We start from the raw sequence: 14,451 nt of genomic DNA, 5'->3' as shown, positions 1-14,451 counted from the left end.
CTGAGACACATGCTGTCTGGATCCATGTTAAACCGTCTAACCCAACCCTGAGACACATGCTATCTGGATCCATGTTAAACCGTCTAACCCAACCCTGAGACACATGCTATCTGAATCCATGTTAAACCGTCTAACCCAACCCTGAGACACATGCTATCTGGATCCATGTTAAACCAACGTCTAACCCAACCCTGAGACACATGCTATCTGGATCCATGCTAAACCAACGTCTAACCCAACCCTGAGACACATGCTATCTGGATCCATGTTAAACCAACGTCTAACCCAACCCTGAGACACATGCTATCTGAATCATGTTAAACCAACGTCTAACCCAACCTGAGACACATGCTATCTGGATCCATGTTAAACCAACGTCTAACCTAACCCTGAGACACATGCTATCTGGATCCATGTTAAAACGTCTAACCCAACCCTGAGACACATGCTATCTGGATCCATGTTAAACCGTCGAACCCAACCTGAGACACATGCTATCTGAATCATGTTAAACCAACGTCTAACCCAACCTGAGACACATGCTATCTGGATCCATGTTAAACCAACGTCTAACCCAACCCTGAGACACATGCTATCTGGATCCATGCTAAACCAACGTCTAACCCAACCCTGAGACACATGCTATCTGGATCCATGTTAAACCAACGTCTAACCCAACCTGAGACACATGCTATCTGGATCCATGTTAAACCAACGTCTAACCCAACCCTGAGACACATGCTATCTGAATCATGTTAAACCAACGTCTAACCCAACCTGAGACACATGCTGTCTGAATCCATGTTAACACAATTCATCCAACTATCAGACAAATCTTCAAATGGGTTTATTGACAACATACGTGAAGGAATGAATCAACCCTAGTGTTTTACTAATGGTAACAGTGTTTTGGTATGGAATACTGAATAACCTGTAAAACAGATTCATCTAAACAGGATGTAGTATGGAATACTGAATAAACTATATGGTGGTCTCTTCCCTCTGACATTTTTTTAAAGAAAAAAAGTACATATGAAATTGTATAAATGTTAATTTAGGAAAATGTTTTAAAACAAAAAGGTAGAAAAAAAACATATCTATATTATCAAATACATGAATTAACACTTAATATTTTTTTTATAGCTTTGGCATAATTGTTCAGTAAAAAGGCGAGCATAGAATTACTTTTTCCATGGAGAATATCTATATCTATAATACAAATCATTATTCTGAACAACTGCAGGGTTGCAGAATTACTTTTTACATGGTGAATATCTATGATACAAATCATTATTCTGAACAACTGCAGGGTTGCAGGTGATTGGATTTCTGGTATCTGTTTAAATGTATTCCTGCTTTCTGATTGGTTGTAGAATGTACATGACCAAGTCCTTGCTGTGTGATTGGTTGACCCAGTGGTAACTATCTGGTGATTGGCTGCGGGGCATAAAGGAAGATGGCGCTGAATGTTGATAGGATGTCTCTGGACTCTGTGGTGGCCAGCTGCCCTGCGGTCCGGACCAGAGCTACATGGTCCCCTTGCCTCAGAGACAGGATCAGGCTGAACGAGACAGAGCCTCCACAGGGACAACTGTCCTTGGCCACTGTCCCTGCTCCAGACGCGGAGCTCATCAGCCTATGGACACTACGGTTGGAGACAGACAAAACAGCCTCCAGTCCCTTTCCCTGCCGAGCCATCAGAACTCCTGAGATCAGGTAACGCCCTTCCATCGGTATCGTGAAGATACCTGGAGAGAGGGAGGGAAAATATTATATTAGTCTGTGTCTGTGTTTTGAAAACCATCCCTAGGTATCCCTAGTAACATAACCCAAACCCAGGTCAACACTGAACCTTGCCTCACTTACAGTCGTGGCCAAAAGTTTTGAGTGACACAAATATGATACAAATATACATTTTCACAAAGTCTGCTGCCACAGGTTGTATGACGGCAATTTGCATAAACTCCAGAATGTTATGAAGAGTGATCAGATGAATTGCAATTAATTGCAAAGTCCCTCCTTGCTATGAAAATGAACTGAATCCCCAAAAAACATTTCCACTGCATTTCAGGCCTGCCACAAAAGGACCAGCTGACATCATGTCAGTGATTCTCTCATTAACACAGGTGTGAGTGGTTGACGAGGACAAGGCTGGAGATCACTCTGTCATGCTGATTGAGTTTGAATAACAGACTGGAAGCTTAAAACGGAGGGTGGTGCTTGGAATCATTGTTCTTCCTCTGTCAACCATGGTTACCTGCAAGGAAACACATGCCGTCATCATTGCTTTGCACAAAAAGGGCTTCACAGGCAAGGATTGCACCTAAATCAACCATTTATCGGGCCATCAAGAACGCCAAAGTCCAGCAAGCTCCAGGACCGTCTCCTAAAGTTGATTCAGCTGTGGGATCAGGGCACCACCAGTACAGAGCTTGCTTAGGACTGGCAGCAGGCTGGTGTGAGTGCATCTGCACGCACAGTGAAGCAAAGACTTTTGGAGGATGGCCTGGTGTCAAGAAGGTCAGCAAAGAAGTCATTTCTCTCCAGGAAAAACATCAGGGACAGACTGATATTCTGCAAAAGGTACAGGGATTGGACTGCTGAGGACTGGGGTAAAGTCATTTTCTCTGATGAATCCCCTTTCCGTTTGGGGCATCCGGAAAAAAGCGTGTCCGGAGAAGACAAGGTGAGCGTTACCATCAGTAAAGTATCCTGAGACCATTCATGTGTGGGGTTGCTAGTCAGCCAAGGGAGTGGCTCACTCACAATTTTGCCTAAGAACACAGCCATGAATAAAGAAAGGTACCAACACATCCTCCGAGAGCAACTTCTCCCAACCATCCAGGAAGTTTGGTGATGATATATATTTTGGGTCCATGGCCAGGAAACTCCCCAGACCTTAATCCCATTGAGAACTTGTGGTCATTCCTAAAGAGGCGGGTGGACAAACAAAAACCCACACATTCTGACAAACTCCAAGCATTGATTGTGCAAGAATGGGCTGCCATCAGTCAGGATGTGGCCCAGAAGTTAATTGAGAGCATGCCAGAGCGGATTGCAGAGGACTTGAAAAAGATGGGTCAACACTGCAAATATTGACACTGCATCAACTTCATGTAATTGTCAATAAAAGCTTTGACACTTATAAAATGCTTGTAATTATAATTAAATGTTCCATAGTAACATCTGACAAAACTACCTAAAGACACTGAGGCAGCAGACTTTGTGAAAATTAATATTTGTGTCATTCTCAAAACTTTTGGCCACGACTGTATACCACTCCTGGGACCTGACTGTGTCAACTAATAAAGCTGGATTGACATAATTACAACCACACCCAACACACACTGACAAATACCTGTCTCTCTGTATTTCTCTGTCTGTCTGTCTTAGTATGTTTGAATCTCTATCTGTCTGTCTGTCTGTATCTCTGCCTGTCTGTCTGTCTGTATCTCTGCCTGTCTGTCTGTCTGTATCTCTGCCTGTCTGTCTGTCTGTCTGTCTGTCTGTCTGTCTGTCTGTCTGTATCTCTGCCTGTCTGTCTGTCTGTCTGTCTGTATCTCTGCCTGTCTGTCTGTCTATATCTCTGCCTGTCTGTCTGTCTATATCTCTGCCTGTCTGTCTGTCTATATCGCTGCCTGTCTGTCTGTATCTCTGTATCTCTGTCTGTCTGTCTGTCTGTCTGTTTTTATCTCTGTCTGTCTGTATCTCTGTATATCTGTCTGTATCTTTCTCTGTCTGCCTGGCTGTATGTCTGTATGGTTGTGTCTCTGTCTGTCTGTCTGTATCTCTCCCTGTCTGTCTGTATGTATCTCTGTCCGTCTGTCTGCCTGTATGTCTGTCTGTTAGTGTCTCTGTCGGTCTGTATCTCTGTCTGTCTGTCTGTATCTCTGCCTGTCTGTCTGTCTGTATCTCTGCCTGTCTGTCTGTATCTCTGCCTGTCTGTCTGTATCTCTGCCTGCCTGTCTGTCTGTATCTCTGTCTGCCTGTCTGTCTGCCTGTCTGTCTGTATCTCTGTCTGTCTGTCTGTCTGTCTGTCTGTCTGTATCTCTGTCTGTCTGTCTGTATCTCTGCCTGTCTGTCTGTATCTCTGCCCGTCTGACTGTCTGGCTGTATGTCTCTCTGTTTGTCTCTGTCTGTCTGTTTTTATCTCTGTCTGTCTGTCTGTCTGTATCTATCTCCGCCTGTCTGTCTGTTTCTCAGCCTGTCTGTCTGTCTCTCTCTGTCTGTCTGTATCTATGTATATCTGTCTGTATCTTTATCTGTCTGTCTGTATGTATGTATCTCTGTCTGTCTGTCTAACTCTGTCTGTCTGTATCTTTGTCTGTCTGTATCTCTGCCTGTCTGTCCGTCCGTCCGTCCGTGTTTCTGTATTTATGTCTGTTTGTATCTATGTCGGTTTGTTTCTATGTCTGTTTGTATCTATGTCTGTCTGGTTGTATCTCTGTCTGTCTGTGTTTCTGTTTGTATCTCTGTCTGTCTGTCTGTATCTCTGTCTGTCTGTCTGTATCTCTATCTGTCTGTATCTGTCTGCCTGTATCTGTCTGCCTGTCTGTCTGTATCTCTGCCTGTCTGTCTGTATCTCTGCCTGTCTGTCTGTATCTCTGCCTGTCTGTCTGTATCTCTGCCTGTCTGTCTGTATCTGTCTGCCTGTCTGTCTGTATCTCTGCCTGTCTGTCTGTATCTCTGCTTGTCTGTATATCTGTCTGTTTGTGTCTCTGTCTGTATCTCTGCCTGTCTTTCTGGCTGTATGTCTGTCTGTATCTCTCTCTCTGCCTGCCTGTCTGTCTGTATCTCTGCCTGTCTGTCTGTCTGTATCTCTGCCTGTCTGTATATCTGTCTGTTTGTGTCTCTGTCTGTATCTCTGTCTGTCTGTCTGTCTGTATCTCTCTCTCTGGCTGTCTGTCTGTATCTCTGCCTGTCTGGCTGTATCTCTGCCTGTCTTTCTGGCTGTCTGTCTGTCTGGCTGTATGTCTGGCTGTTTGTGTCTCTGTCTGTGTCTCTGTCTGTCTGTCTGTATCTTTGTCTGTCTGTATCTCTGCCTGTCCGTCAGTCCGTCCGTCCGTGTTTCTGTATTTATGTCTGTTTGTATCTATGTCTGTTTGTATCTATGTCTTTCTGGCTGTATCTCTGTCTGTCTGTGTTTCTGTGTGTATCTCTGTCTGTCTGTCTGTATCTCTGTCTGTCTGTATCTCTCTCTCTGGCTGTCGGTCTGTCTGTGTCTCTGTCCGTCTGTCTGTCTGTCTGTATCTCTGTCTGTCTGTCTGTGTTTCTGTATCTCTGTCTGGCTGTATCTCTGTCTGGCTGTATCTCTGTCTGGCTGTATCTTTGTCTGGCTGTATCTCTGTCTGGCTGTGTTTCTGTATTTATGTCTGTTTGTATCTCTCTCTATCTGTGTTTCTGTTTGTATCTCTGTCTGTCTGTGTTTCTGTTTGTATCTCTGTCTGTCTGTATGTCTCTCTGTCTGTATCTCTGTCTGTCTGTGTTTCTGTTTGTATCTCTGTCTGTTTGTATCTCTGTCTGTCTGTATCTCTGTCTGTCTGTGTTTCTGTTTGTATCTCTGTCTGTCTGTATGTCTCTCTGTCTGTATGTATCTCTGTCTGTCTGTGTTTCTGTTTGTATCTCTGTCTGTTTGTATCTCTGTCTGTCTGTATGTATCTCTGTCTGTCTGTGTTTCTGTTTGTATCTCTGTCTGTCTGTATGTATCTCTGTCTGTTTGTGTTTCTGTTTGTATCTCTGTCTGTCTGTATGTCTCTCTGTCTGTATGTATCTCTGTCTGTCTGTGTTTCTGTTTGTATCTCTGTCTGTCTGTCTGTATCTATCTCCGCCTGTCTGTCTGTTTCTCAGCCTGTCTGTCTGTCTCTCTCTGTCTGTCTGTATCTATGTATATCTGTCTGTATCTTTATCTGTCTGTCTGTATGTATGTATCTCTGTCTGTCTGTCTAACTCTGTCTGTCTGTATCTTTGTCTGTCTGTATCTCTGCCTGTCTGTCCGTCCGTCCGTCCGTGTTTCTGTATTTATGTCTGTTTGTATCTATGTCTGTTTGTTTCTATGTCTGTTTGTATCTATGTCTGTCTGGTTGTATCTCTGTCTGTCTGTGTTTCTGTTTGTATCTCTGTCTGTCTGTCTGTATCTCTGTCTGTCTGTCTGTATCTCTATCTGTCTGTATCTGTCTGCCTGTATCTGTCTGCCTGTCTGTCTGTATCTCTGCCTGTCTGTCTGTATCTCTGCCTGTCTGTCTGTATCTCTGCCTGTCTGTCTGTATCTCTGCCTGTCTGTCTGTATCTGTCTGCCTGTCTGTCTGTATCTCTGCCTGTCTGTCTGTATCTCTGCTTGTCTGTATATCTGTCTGTTTGTGTCTCTGTCTGTATCTCTGCCTGTCTTTCTGGCTGTATGTCTGTCTGTATCTCTCTCTGCCTGCCTGTCTGTCTGTATCTCTGCCTGTCTGTCTGTCTGTATCTCTGCCTGTCTGTATATCTGTCTGTTTGTGTCTCTGTCTGTATCTCTGTCTGTCTGTCTGTCTGTATCTCTCTCTCTGGCTGTCTGTCTGTATCTCTGCCTGTCTGGCTGTATCTCTGCCTGTCTTTCTGGCTGTCTGTCTGTCTGGCTGTATGTCTGGCTGTTTGTGTCTCTGTCTGTGTCTCTGTCTGTCTGTCTGTATCTTTGTCTGTCTGTATCTCTGCCTGTCCGTCAGTCCGTCCGTCCGTGTTTCTGTATTTATGTCTGTTTGTATCTATGTCTGTTTGTATCTATGTCTTTCTGGCTGTATCTCTGTCTGTCTGTGTTTCTGTGTGTATCTCTGTCTGTCTGTCTGTATCTCTGTCTGTCTGTATCTCTCTCTCTGGCTGTCGGTCTGTCTGTGTCTCTGTCCGTCTGTCTGTCTGTCTGTATCTCTGTCTGTCTGTCTGTGTTTCTGTATCTCTGTCTGGCTGTATCTCTGTCTGGCTGTATCTCTGTCTGGCTGTATCTCTGTCTGGCTGTGTTTCTGTATTTATGTCTGTTTGTATCTCTCTCTATCTGTGTTTCTGTTTGTATCTCTGTCTGTCTGTGTTTCTGTTTGTATCTCTGTCTGTCTGTATGTCTCTCTGTCTGTATCTCTGTCTGTCTGTGTTTCTGTTTGTATCTCTGTCTGTTTGTATCTCTGTCTGTCTGTATCTCTGTCTGTCTGTGTTTCTGTTTGTATCTCTGTCTGTCTGTATGTCTCTCTCTCTGTATGTATCTCTGTCTGTCTGTGTTTCTGTTTGTATCTCTGTCTGTTTGTATCTCTGTCTGTCTGTATGTATCTCTGTCTGTCTGTGTTTCTGTTTGTATCTCTGTCTGTCTGTATGTATCTCTGTCTGTTTGTGTTTCTGTTTGTATCTCTGTCTGTCTGTATGTCTCTCTGTCTGTATGTATCTCTGTCTGTCTGTGTTTCTGTTTGTATCTCTGTCTGTCTGTATGTATCTCTGTCTTTCTGTGTTTCTGTTTGTATCTCTGTCTGTCTGTATGTCTCTCTGTCTGTATGTATCTCTGTCTGTCTGTGTTTCTGTTTGTATCTCTGTCTGTCTGTATGTATCTCTGTCTGTCTGTGTTTCTGTTTGTATCTCTGTCTGTCTGTATGTCTCTCTGTCTGTTTGTATCTCTGTCTGTCTGTATGTATCTCTGTGTTTCTGTCTGTATCTCTGTCTGTCTGTATCTGTCTGCCTGTCTGTCTGTATCTCTGCCTGTCTGTCTGTATCTCTGCCTGTCTGTCTGTATCTCTGCCTGTCTGTCTGTATCTGTCTGCCTGTCTGTCTGTATCTCTGCCTGTCTGTCTGTATCTCTGCTTGTCTGTATCTCTGCCTGTCTGTCTGTATCTCTGCCTGTATCTGTCTGGCTGTCTGTCTGTATCTCTGCCTGTCTGTCTGTATCTCTGCCTGTCTGTCTGTATCTGTCTGCCTGTCTGTCTGTATCTCTGTCTGTCTGTCTGTCTGTATCTCTGCCTGTCTTTCTGGCTGTATGTCTGTCTGTATGTATCTCTGTCTGTCTCTCTGTCTGTCTGTATCTCTCTCTCTGGCTGTCTGTCTGTATCTCTGCCTGTCTGTCTGTATCTCTGCCTGTCTGTCTGTATCTCTGCCTGCCTGTCTGTCTGTATCTCTGCCTGTCTGTATATCTGTCTGTTTGTGTCTCTGTCTGTCTGTATCTCTGTCTGTCTGTCTGTATCTCTCTCTCTGGCTGTCTGTATCTCTGCCTGTCTTTCTGGCTGTCTGTCTGTCTGGCTGTATGTCTGGCTGTATCTCTGCCTGTCTTTCTGGCTGTCTGTCTGTCTGGCTGTATGTCTGGCTGTATGTCTGTCTGTTTGTGTCTCTGTCTGTGTCTCTGTCTGTCTGTCTGTCTGTCTGTATCTCTGCCTGTCCGTCAGTCCGTCCGTCCGTGTTTCTGTATTTATGTCTGTTTGTATCTATGTCTGTTTGTATCTATGTCTTTCTGGCTGTATCTCTGTCTGTCTGTGTTTCTGTTTGTATCTCTGTCTGTATCTCTGTCTGTCTGTATCTCTGTCTGTCTGTATCTCTCTCTCTGGCTGTCGTTCTGTCTGTGTCTCTGTCCGTCTGTCTGTATCTCTGTCTGTCTGTCTGTCTGTCTGTCTGTCTGTCTGTCTGTCTGTCTGTGTTTCTGTATCTCTGTCTGGCTGTATCTCTGTCTGTCTGTGTTTCTGTATTTATGTCTGTTTGTATCTCTCTCTGTCTGTGTTTCTGTTTGTATCTCTGTCTGTCTGTATGTCTCTCTGTCTGTGTTTCTGTTTGTATCTCTGTCTGTTTGTATCTCTGTCTGTCTGTATCTCTGTCTGTCTGTGTTTCTGTTTGTATCTCTGTCTGTCTGTATGTCTCTCTGTCTGTTTGTATCTCTCTCTGTCTGTCTGTGTTTCTGTTTGTATCTCTCTCTGTCTGTGTTTCTGTTTGTATCTCTGTCTGTCTGTATGTCTCTCTGTCTGTGTTTCTGTTTGTATCTCTGTCTGTTTGTATCTCTGTCTGTCTGTATCTCTGTCTGTCTGTGTTTCTGTTTGTATCTCTGTCTGTCTGTATGTCTCTCTGTCTGTTTGTATCTCTCTCTGTCTGTCTGTGTTTCTGTTTGTATCTCTGTCTGTCCGTATGTCTCTCTGTCTGTATGTATCTCTGTCTGTCTGTGTTTCTGTTTGTATCTCTGTCTGTCTGTATGTCTCTCTGTCTGTTTGTATCTCTGTCTGTCTGTGTTTCTGTTTGTATCTCTGTCTGTCTGTATGTCTCTGTCTGTTTGTATCTCTCTCTGTCTGTCTGTGTTTCTGTTTGTATCTCTGTCTGTCTGTATGTCTCTCTGTCTGTATGTATCTCTGTCTGTCTGTGTTTCTGTTTGTATCTCTGTCTGTCTGTCTGTATCTCTGTCTGTCTGTGTCTCTGTCTGTCTGTATGTCTCTCTGTCTGTATGTATCTCTGTCTGTCTGTGTTTCTGTTTGTATCTCTGTCTTTCTGTGTTTCTGTTTGTATCTCTGTCTGTCTGTATGTATCTCTGTCTTTCTGTGTTTCTGTTTGTATCTCTGTCTGTCTGTATGTCTCTCTGTCTGTATGTATCTCTGTCTGTCTGTGTTTCTGTTTGTATCTCTGTCTGTCTGTTTGTATCTCTGTCTGTCTGTATGTCTCTCTGTCTGTATGTATCTCTGTCTGTCTGTGTTTCTGTTTGTATCTCTGTCTGTCTGTATGTCTCTCTGTCTTTCTGTGTTTCTGTTTGTATCTCTGTCTGTCTGTATGTATCTCTGTCTTTCTGTGTTTCTGTTTGTATCTCTGTCTGTCTGTATGTCTCTCTGTCTGTATGTATCTCTGTCTGTCTGTGTTTCTGTTTGTATCTCTGTCTGTCTGTTTGTATCTCTGTCTGTCTGTATGTCTCTCTGTCTGTATGTATCTCTGTCTGTCTGTGTTTCTGTTTGTATCTCTGTCTGTCTGTATGTATCTCTGTCTGTCTGTGTTTCTGTTTGTATCTCTGTCTGTCTGTATGTCTCTCTGTCTGTTTGTATCTCTGTCTGTCTGTATGTATCTCTGTCTGTCTGTGTTTCTGTTTGTATCTCTGTCTGTCTGTATGTATCTCTGTATGTCTCTCTGTCTGTTTGTCGACGTGTTTAGCTATCCCACAAGAATAGTAAACAAACAAACATTTGACCAACTGGGGACATTTTGTTAGTCCCCAAATTCCAAATACTATTTCTAGGGGGTTTAGGGTTAAGGTTAGAATTAGTGTTAGGGTTAAAATTAGGAACTAGGGTTGGAGTTAGGGTTAGTTTTAGGGTTAAGGCTAGTAGCTTGGGTTAGTTTTAGGGTTAGGAGTTAGGGTTAGTTTTAGGGTTAAGGCTAGGAGCTAGGGTTAGGTATAGGGTTAGGAGTTAGGGTTAGGGAAAATAGGATTTTGAATGGGACTTAATTGTGTGTACCCACAATTTTCGATGTACAAGACTGTGTGTGGATGTCTCTCTCTCTGTGTGTGTGTGTGTGTTACCTGTGTGAGAGTTATAATGTCCTCCATCGTTGACCAGCACCTTGTTGAAGAGGATGGTTCCAAACTCCCCAGAGAACTGAGTGGTCAGGCCAGCAGAGAAGGAGAAGGGGTCTGCCAGGAAACTACTGTCTGAAGACACTGACACAAAACAGACAGGATAGAGGACAGACAAATGCTATTAAATCAAAGTGCTTATGGGGAGTTAAATGTACACCTAATGCAATTAGTGACACATTGCTGTTCTGCGTACTTGTGTAACAAGAATACACAAACGTGTACAGCCCTTCAATTTGTAATTTGACTCAGAGGGTCTAATGGCCCCGGAGGTTCTAATGGCCCCGGAGGTTCTAATGGCCCCGGAGGTTCTAATGGCCCCAGAGGTTCTAATGGCCCCAGAGGTTCTAATGGCCCCAGAGGTTCTAATGGCCCCAGAGGTTCTAATGGCCCCAGAGGTTCTAATGGCCCCAGAGGGTCTAATGGCCCCAGAGGGAATGGTGGCTGTTTTATGGGCTCCTGCCCTTTCTGTGTTTTTTCAGGTGATCATAATGTTTCCGCAATTGTGTCCTGTGACCGAAAAGAGCTTCTGTGCATCAGAGCAGCTATCACTAACCACGATTTGGACGAGGACTTCTACTTCAATGAGTCGTAAGCGAAAGACATATTGAACATCGCGGACCAGGCCCAACTCCCTGACACTCGTAGGAGGAGGAAATGGCGCTCTAGAGGCCGGCATGCGGGATACTTGATGAGACTACGCCGGAGAGTGGATAAATTGCGTCTACCCTCTGTTCTATTGGCGAACATGCAATCACTGGAGACTAAACTGGATAACCTCCGTTCAAGATTATCCGATCTGAAGAACTAGAGTGCATTCGGAAAGTATTCAGACTTTTTCCACACTTTGTTAGTCGCAGCCTTATTCTAAAATGGATTAAATAGTTGTTTCCCCTCGTCAAGCGACACACAATACCCCATAATGACAAAGCTAAAACAGGTTTTTAGAAATGTTTGAAAATGTATTAAAAATAAAACACTGAAATATCACATTTACATAAGGATTCAGACCCGTTGTCCTGTTGGAAGGTAAACCTTCAACTCAGTCTGAGGTCCTGAGTGCTCTGGAGCAGGTTTTCATCAAAGATCTTTATGTACTCTGCTCTCTTTCCCTCAATCCAGACTGGTCTCCCAGTCCCTGACGCTGAAAAACATCCTCACAAATTATGCTTCACTGTAGGGATGGTGCCAGGTGTCCTCTAAACTTGACATTCAGGCCAAAGAATTAAATCTTGGTTTCACCAGAACAGATATTTTTTTTCTCATGGTCTGAGAGTCCTTTGGGTGCCTTTTGGCAAACTCCAAGTGGGCTGTAATGTGCTTTTTACTGACGAGTGGCTTCCGTCTGGCCACTCTACCATAAAGGCCTGATTGGTGGAGTGCTGCAGAGATGGTTGTCCTTCTGGAAGGTTCTCCCATCTACTCAGAGGACCCCTGGAGGTCTGTCAGAGTGACCATTGGGTTCTTGGTCACCTCCCTTGACCAAGGCCATTCTCCCCCGATTGCTCAGTTTGGCCGGGCGGTGGCCAGCTCTACGAACAGTCTTGATGGTTCCAAACTTCTTCCATTTAAGAATGATGAGGCCATGATGGGACCTTCAAGGCTGCAGACATTTGTTGTTACCCTTCCCCAGATCTGTGCCTGAACACAATCCTGTCTCGGAGCTCTACGGACAATTCCTTCGACCTCATGGCTTTGTTTTTGCACTGTCAACTATGTAAACATGTGTGTTCCTTTCCAAATCATGTCCAATAAATTGAATTTATGACAGCTGTGACCAATAAAATTGAATTATAGCATAGGGTCTGAATAATTATGTAAATAAGGTATTTCTGATTTATTTATTAAAAAAAAAACGTTTTGCTTTGTCATTACGGGGTATTGTGTCATTATGGGGTATTGTGTCATTATGGGGTATTGTGTCATTATGGGGTATTGAGTCATTATGGGGTATTGAGTCATTATGGGGTATTGTGTCATTATGTGGTATTGTGTCATTATGTGGTATTGTGTCATTATGGGGTATTGTGTCATCATGGGGTATTGTGCCATTATGTCATTATGGGGTATTGAGTCATTGTGGGGTATTGAGTCATTACGGGATATTGTGATGTAATTATGGGATATTGTGTCATTGCGGGGTATTGAGTCATTACAGGGTATTGAGTCATTACGGGGTATTGTGATGTAATTACGGGGTATTGTGATGTAATTATGGGGTATTGAGTCATGGTGCGGTATTATGGGGTATTGTGTCATTATGTCATTATGGTGTATTGTGTCATTGCGGGTTATTGTGTCATTGCGGGGTATTGTGTCATTGCGGGGTATTGTGTCATTATGGGGTATCATTATGGGGTATTGAGTCCTTACGGGGCATTGTGTCATTGCGGGGTATTGTGTCATTATGGGGTATCATTATGGGGTATTGAGTCCTTACGGGGCATTGTGTCATTATGGGGTATTGAGTCATTGCGGGGTATTATGTCATCGCGGGGTATTGAGTCATTACGGGGTATTGTGATGTAATTACGGGGTATTGCGATGTAATTACGGGGTATTGAGTCATGGTGGGGTATTGAGTCATGGTGGGGTATTATGGGGTATTGTGTCATTACGGGGTATTGAGTCCTTACGGGGTATTGAGTCCTTACGGGGTATTGAGTCATTGGGGGGTATTGAGTCATTAGGGGGTATTGAGTCATTAGGGGGTATTGAGTCCTTACGGGGTATTGAGTCCTTACGGGGTATTGAGTCATTAGGGGGTATTGAGTCATTAGGGGGTATTGAGTCCTTAGGGGGTATTGAGTCCTTAGGGGGTATTGAGTCCTTACGGGGTATTGAGTCCTTACGGGGTATTGAGTCCTTACGGGTATTGAGTCCTTACGGGGTATTGAGTCCTTACGGGGTATTGAGTCATTAGGGGGTATTGAGTCATTAGGGGGTATTGAGTCCTTACGGGGTATTGAGTCATTAGGGGGTATTGAGTCCTTACGGGGTATTGAGTCCTTAGGGGGTATTGAGTCATTAGGGGGTATTGAGTCCTTACGGGGTATTGAGTCCTTACGGGGTATTGAGTCCTTACGGGGTATTGAGTCCTTACGGGGTATTGAGTCCTTACGGGGTATTGAGTCATTAGGGGGTATTGAGTCATTAGGGGGTATTGTGTCATTATGGGGTATTGTGTCATTATGGGGTATTGTGTCATTATGGGGTATTGAGACATTATGGGGTATTATGGGGTATTGTGTCATCATGGGGTATTGTGTCATCATGGGGTATTGTGCCATTATGTCATTATGGGGTATTGAGTCATTGTGGGATATTGAGTCATTACGGGATATTGTGATGTAATTATGGGGTATTGTGTCATTGCGGGGTATTGTGTCATTGCGGGTTATTGTATTGTGTCATTGCGGGGTATTGTGTTATTATGGGGTATCATTATGGGGTATTGAGTCCTTACGGGGCATTGTGTCATTATGGGGTATTGAGTCATTGCGGGTATTGTGTCATTATGGGGTATCATTATGGGGTATTGAGTCCTTACGGGGCATTGTGTCATTATGGGGTATTGAGTGTAGATAACTTAATCCATTTTAGATTAAGGCTATAACACAACAACAGGTAAAAAAGGGGTCTGAATACGTTCTGAATGCACGGGACATACAGTCCAACTCATGTGACTTGTTAAGCAACGTTTTACTCCTGAACTTATTTTGGCTTGAATACAGCTTTTAATTTCTTATTAATTTGTAAACATTTCAAAAAACATAATTCCAATTTTATAGTATGAGGTATTGCATTTTTGGCAAAAAATAAGGGTGTGTGAATATTTTCTGAAGGGGACAATGAACTGAAGGGGACAAATACCCCTACACATCAACTCAGTACTGGTACCCTGTGTATATAGTCAA

The 14,451-nt window shown here is 43.7% G+C and overlaps 1 protein-coding gene across 3 annotated transcripts in view; it reads right to left on the bottom strand.

Annotated features, from left to right (window-relative positions):
* Window positions 1-831: 831 nt before the first annotated feature.
* The window catches only part of emilin2a (elastin microfibril interfacer 2a), an 83,487-nt gene continuing 69,867 nt past the window's right edge, over window positions 832-14,451 (bottom strand). For all 3 annotated transcript variants that reach the window (XM_064992002.1, XM_064992004.1, XM_064992005.1), the window contains 2 exons: window positions 10,481-10,618; window positions 832-1,748 (listed from right to left, as the gene is read on the bottom strand). In XM_064992002.1, the coding sequence (XP_064848074.1) occupies window positions 1,423-1,748; window positions 10,481-10,618 (464 nt within the window). In that variant the 3' untranslated portion in view covers window positions 832-1,422. The remainder of the gene's footprint in view (window positions 1,749-10,480; window positions 10,619-14,451) is intronic.

This window comes from Oncorhynchus masou, chromosome 17 (genome assembly GCF_036934945.1).
Source record: "Oncorhynchus masou masou isolate Uvic2021 chromosome 17, UVic_Omas_1.1, whole genome shotgun sequence".
Lineage (NCBI taxonomy): Eukaryota > Metazoa > Chordata > Actinopteri > Salmoniformes > Salmonidae > Oncorhynchus > Oncorhynchus masou.
This window is presented reverse-complemented; position numbering and strand designations above follow the sequence as displayed.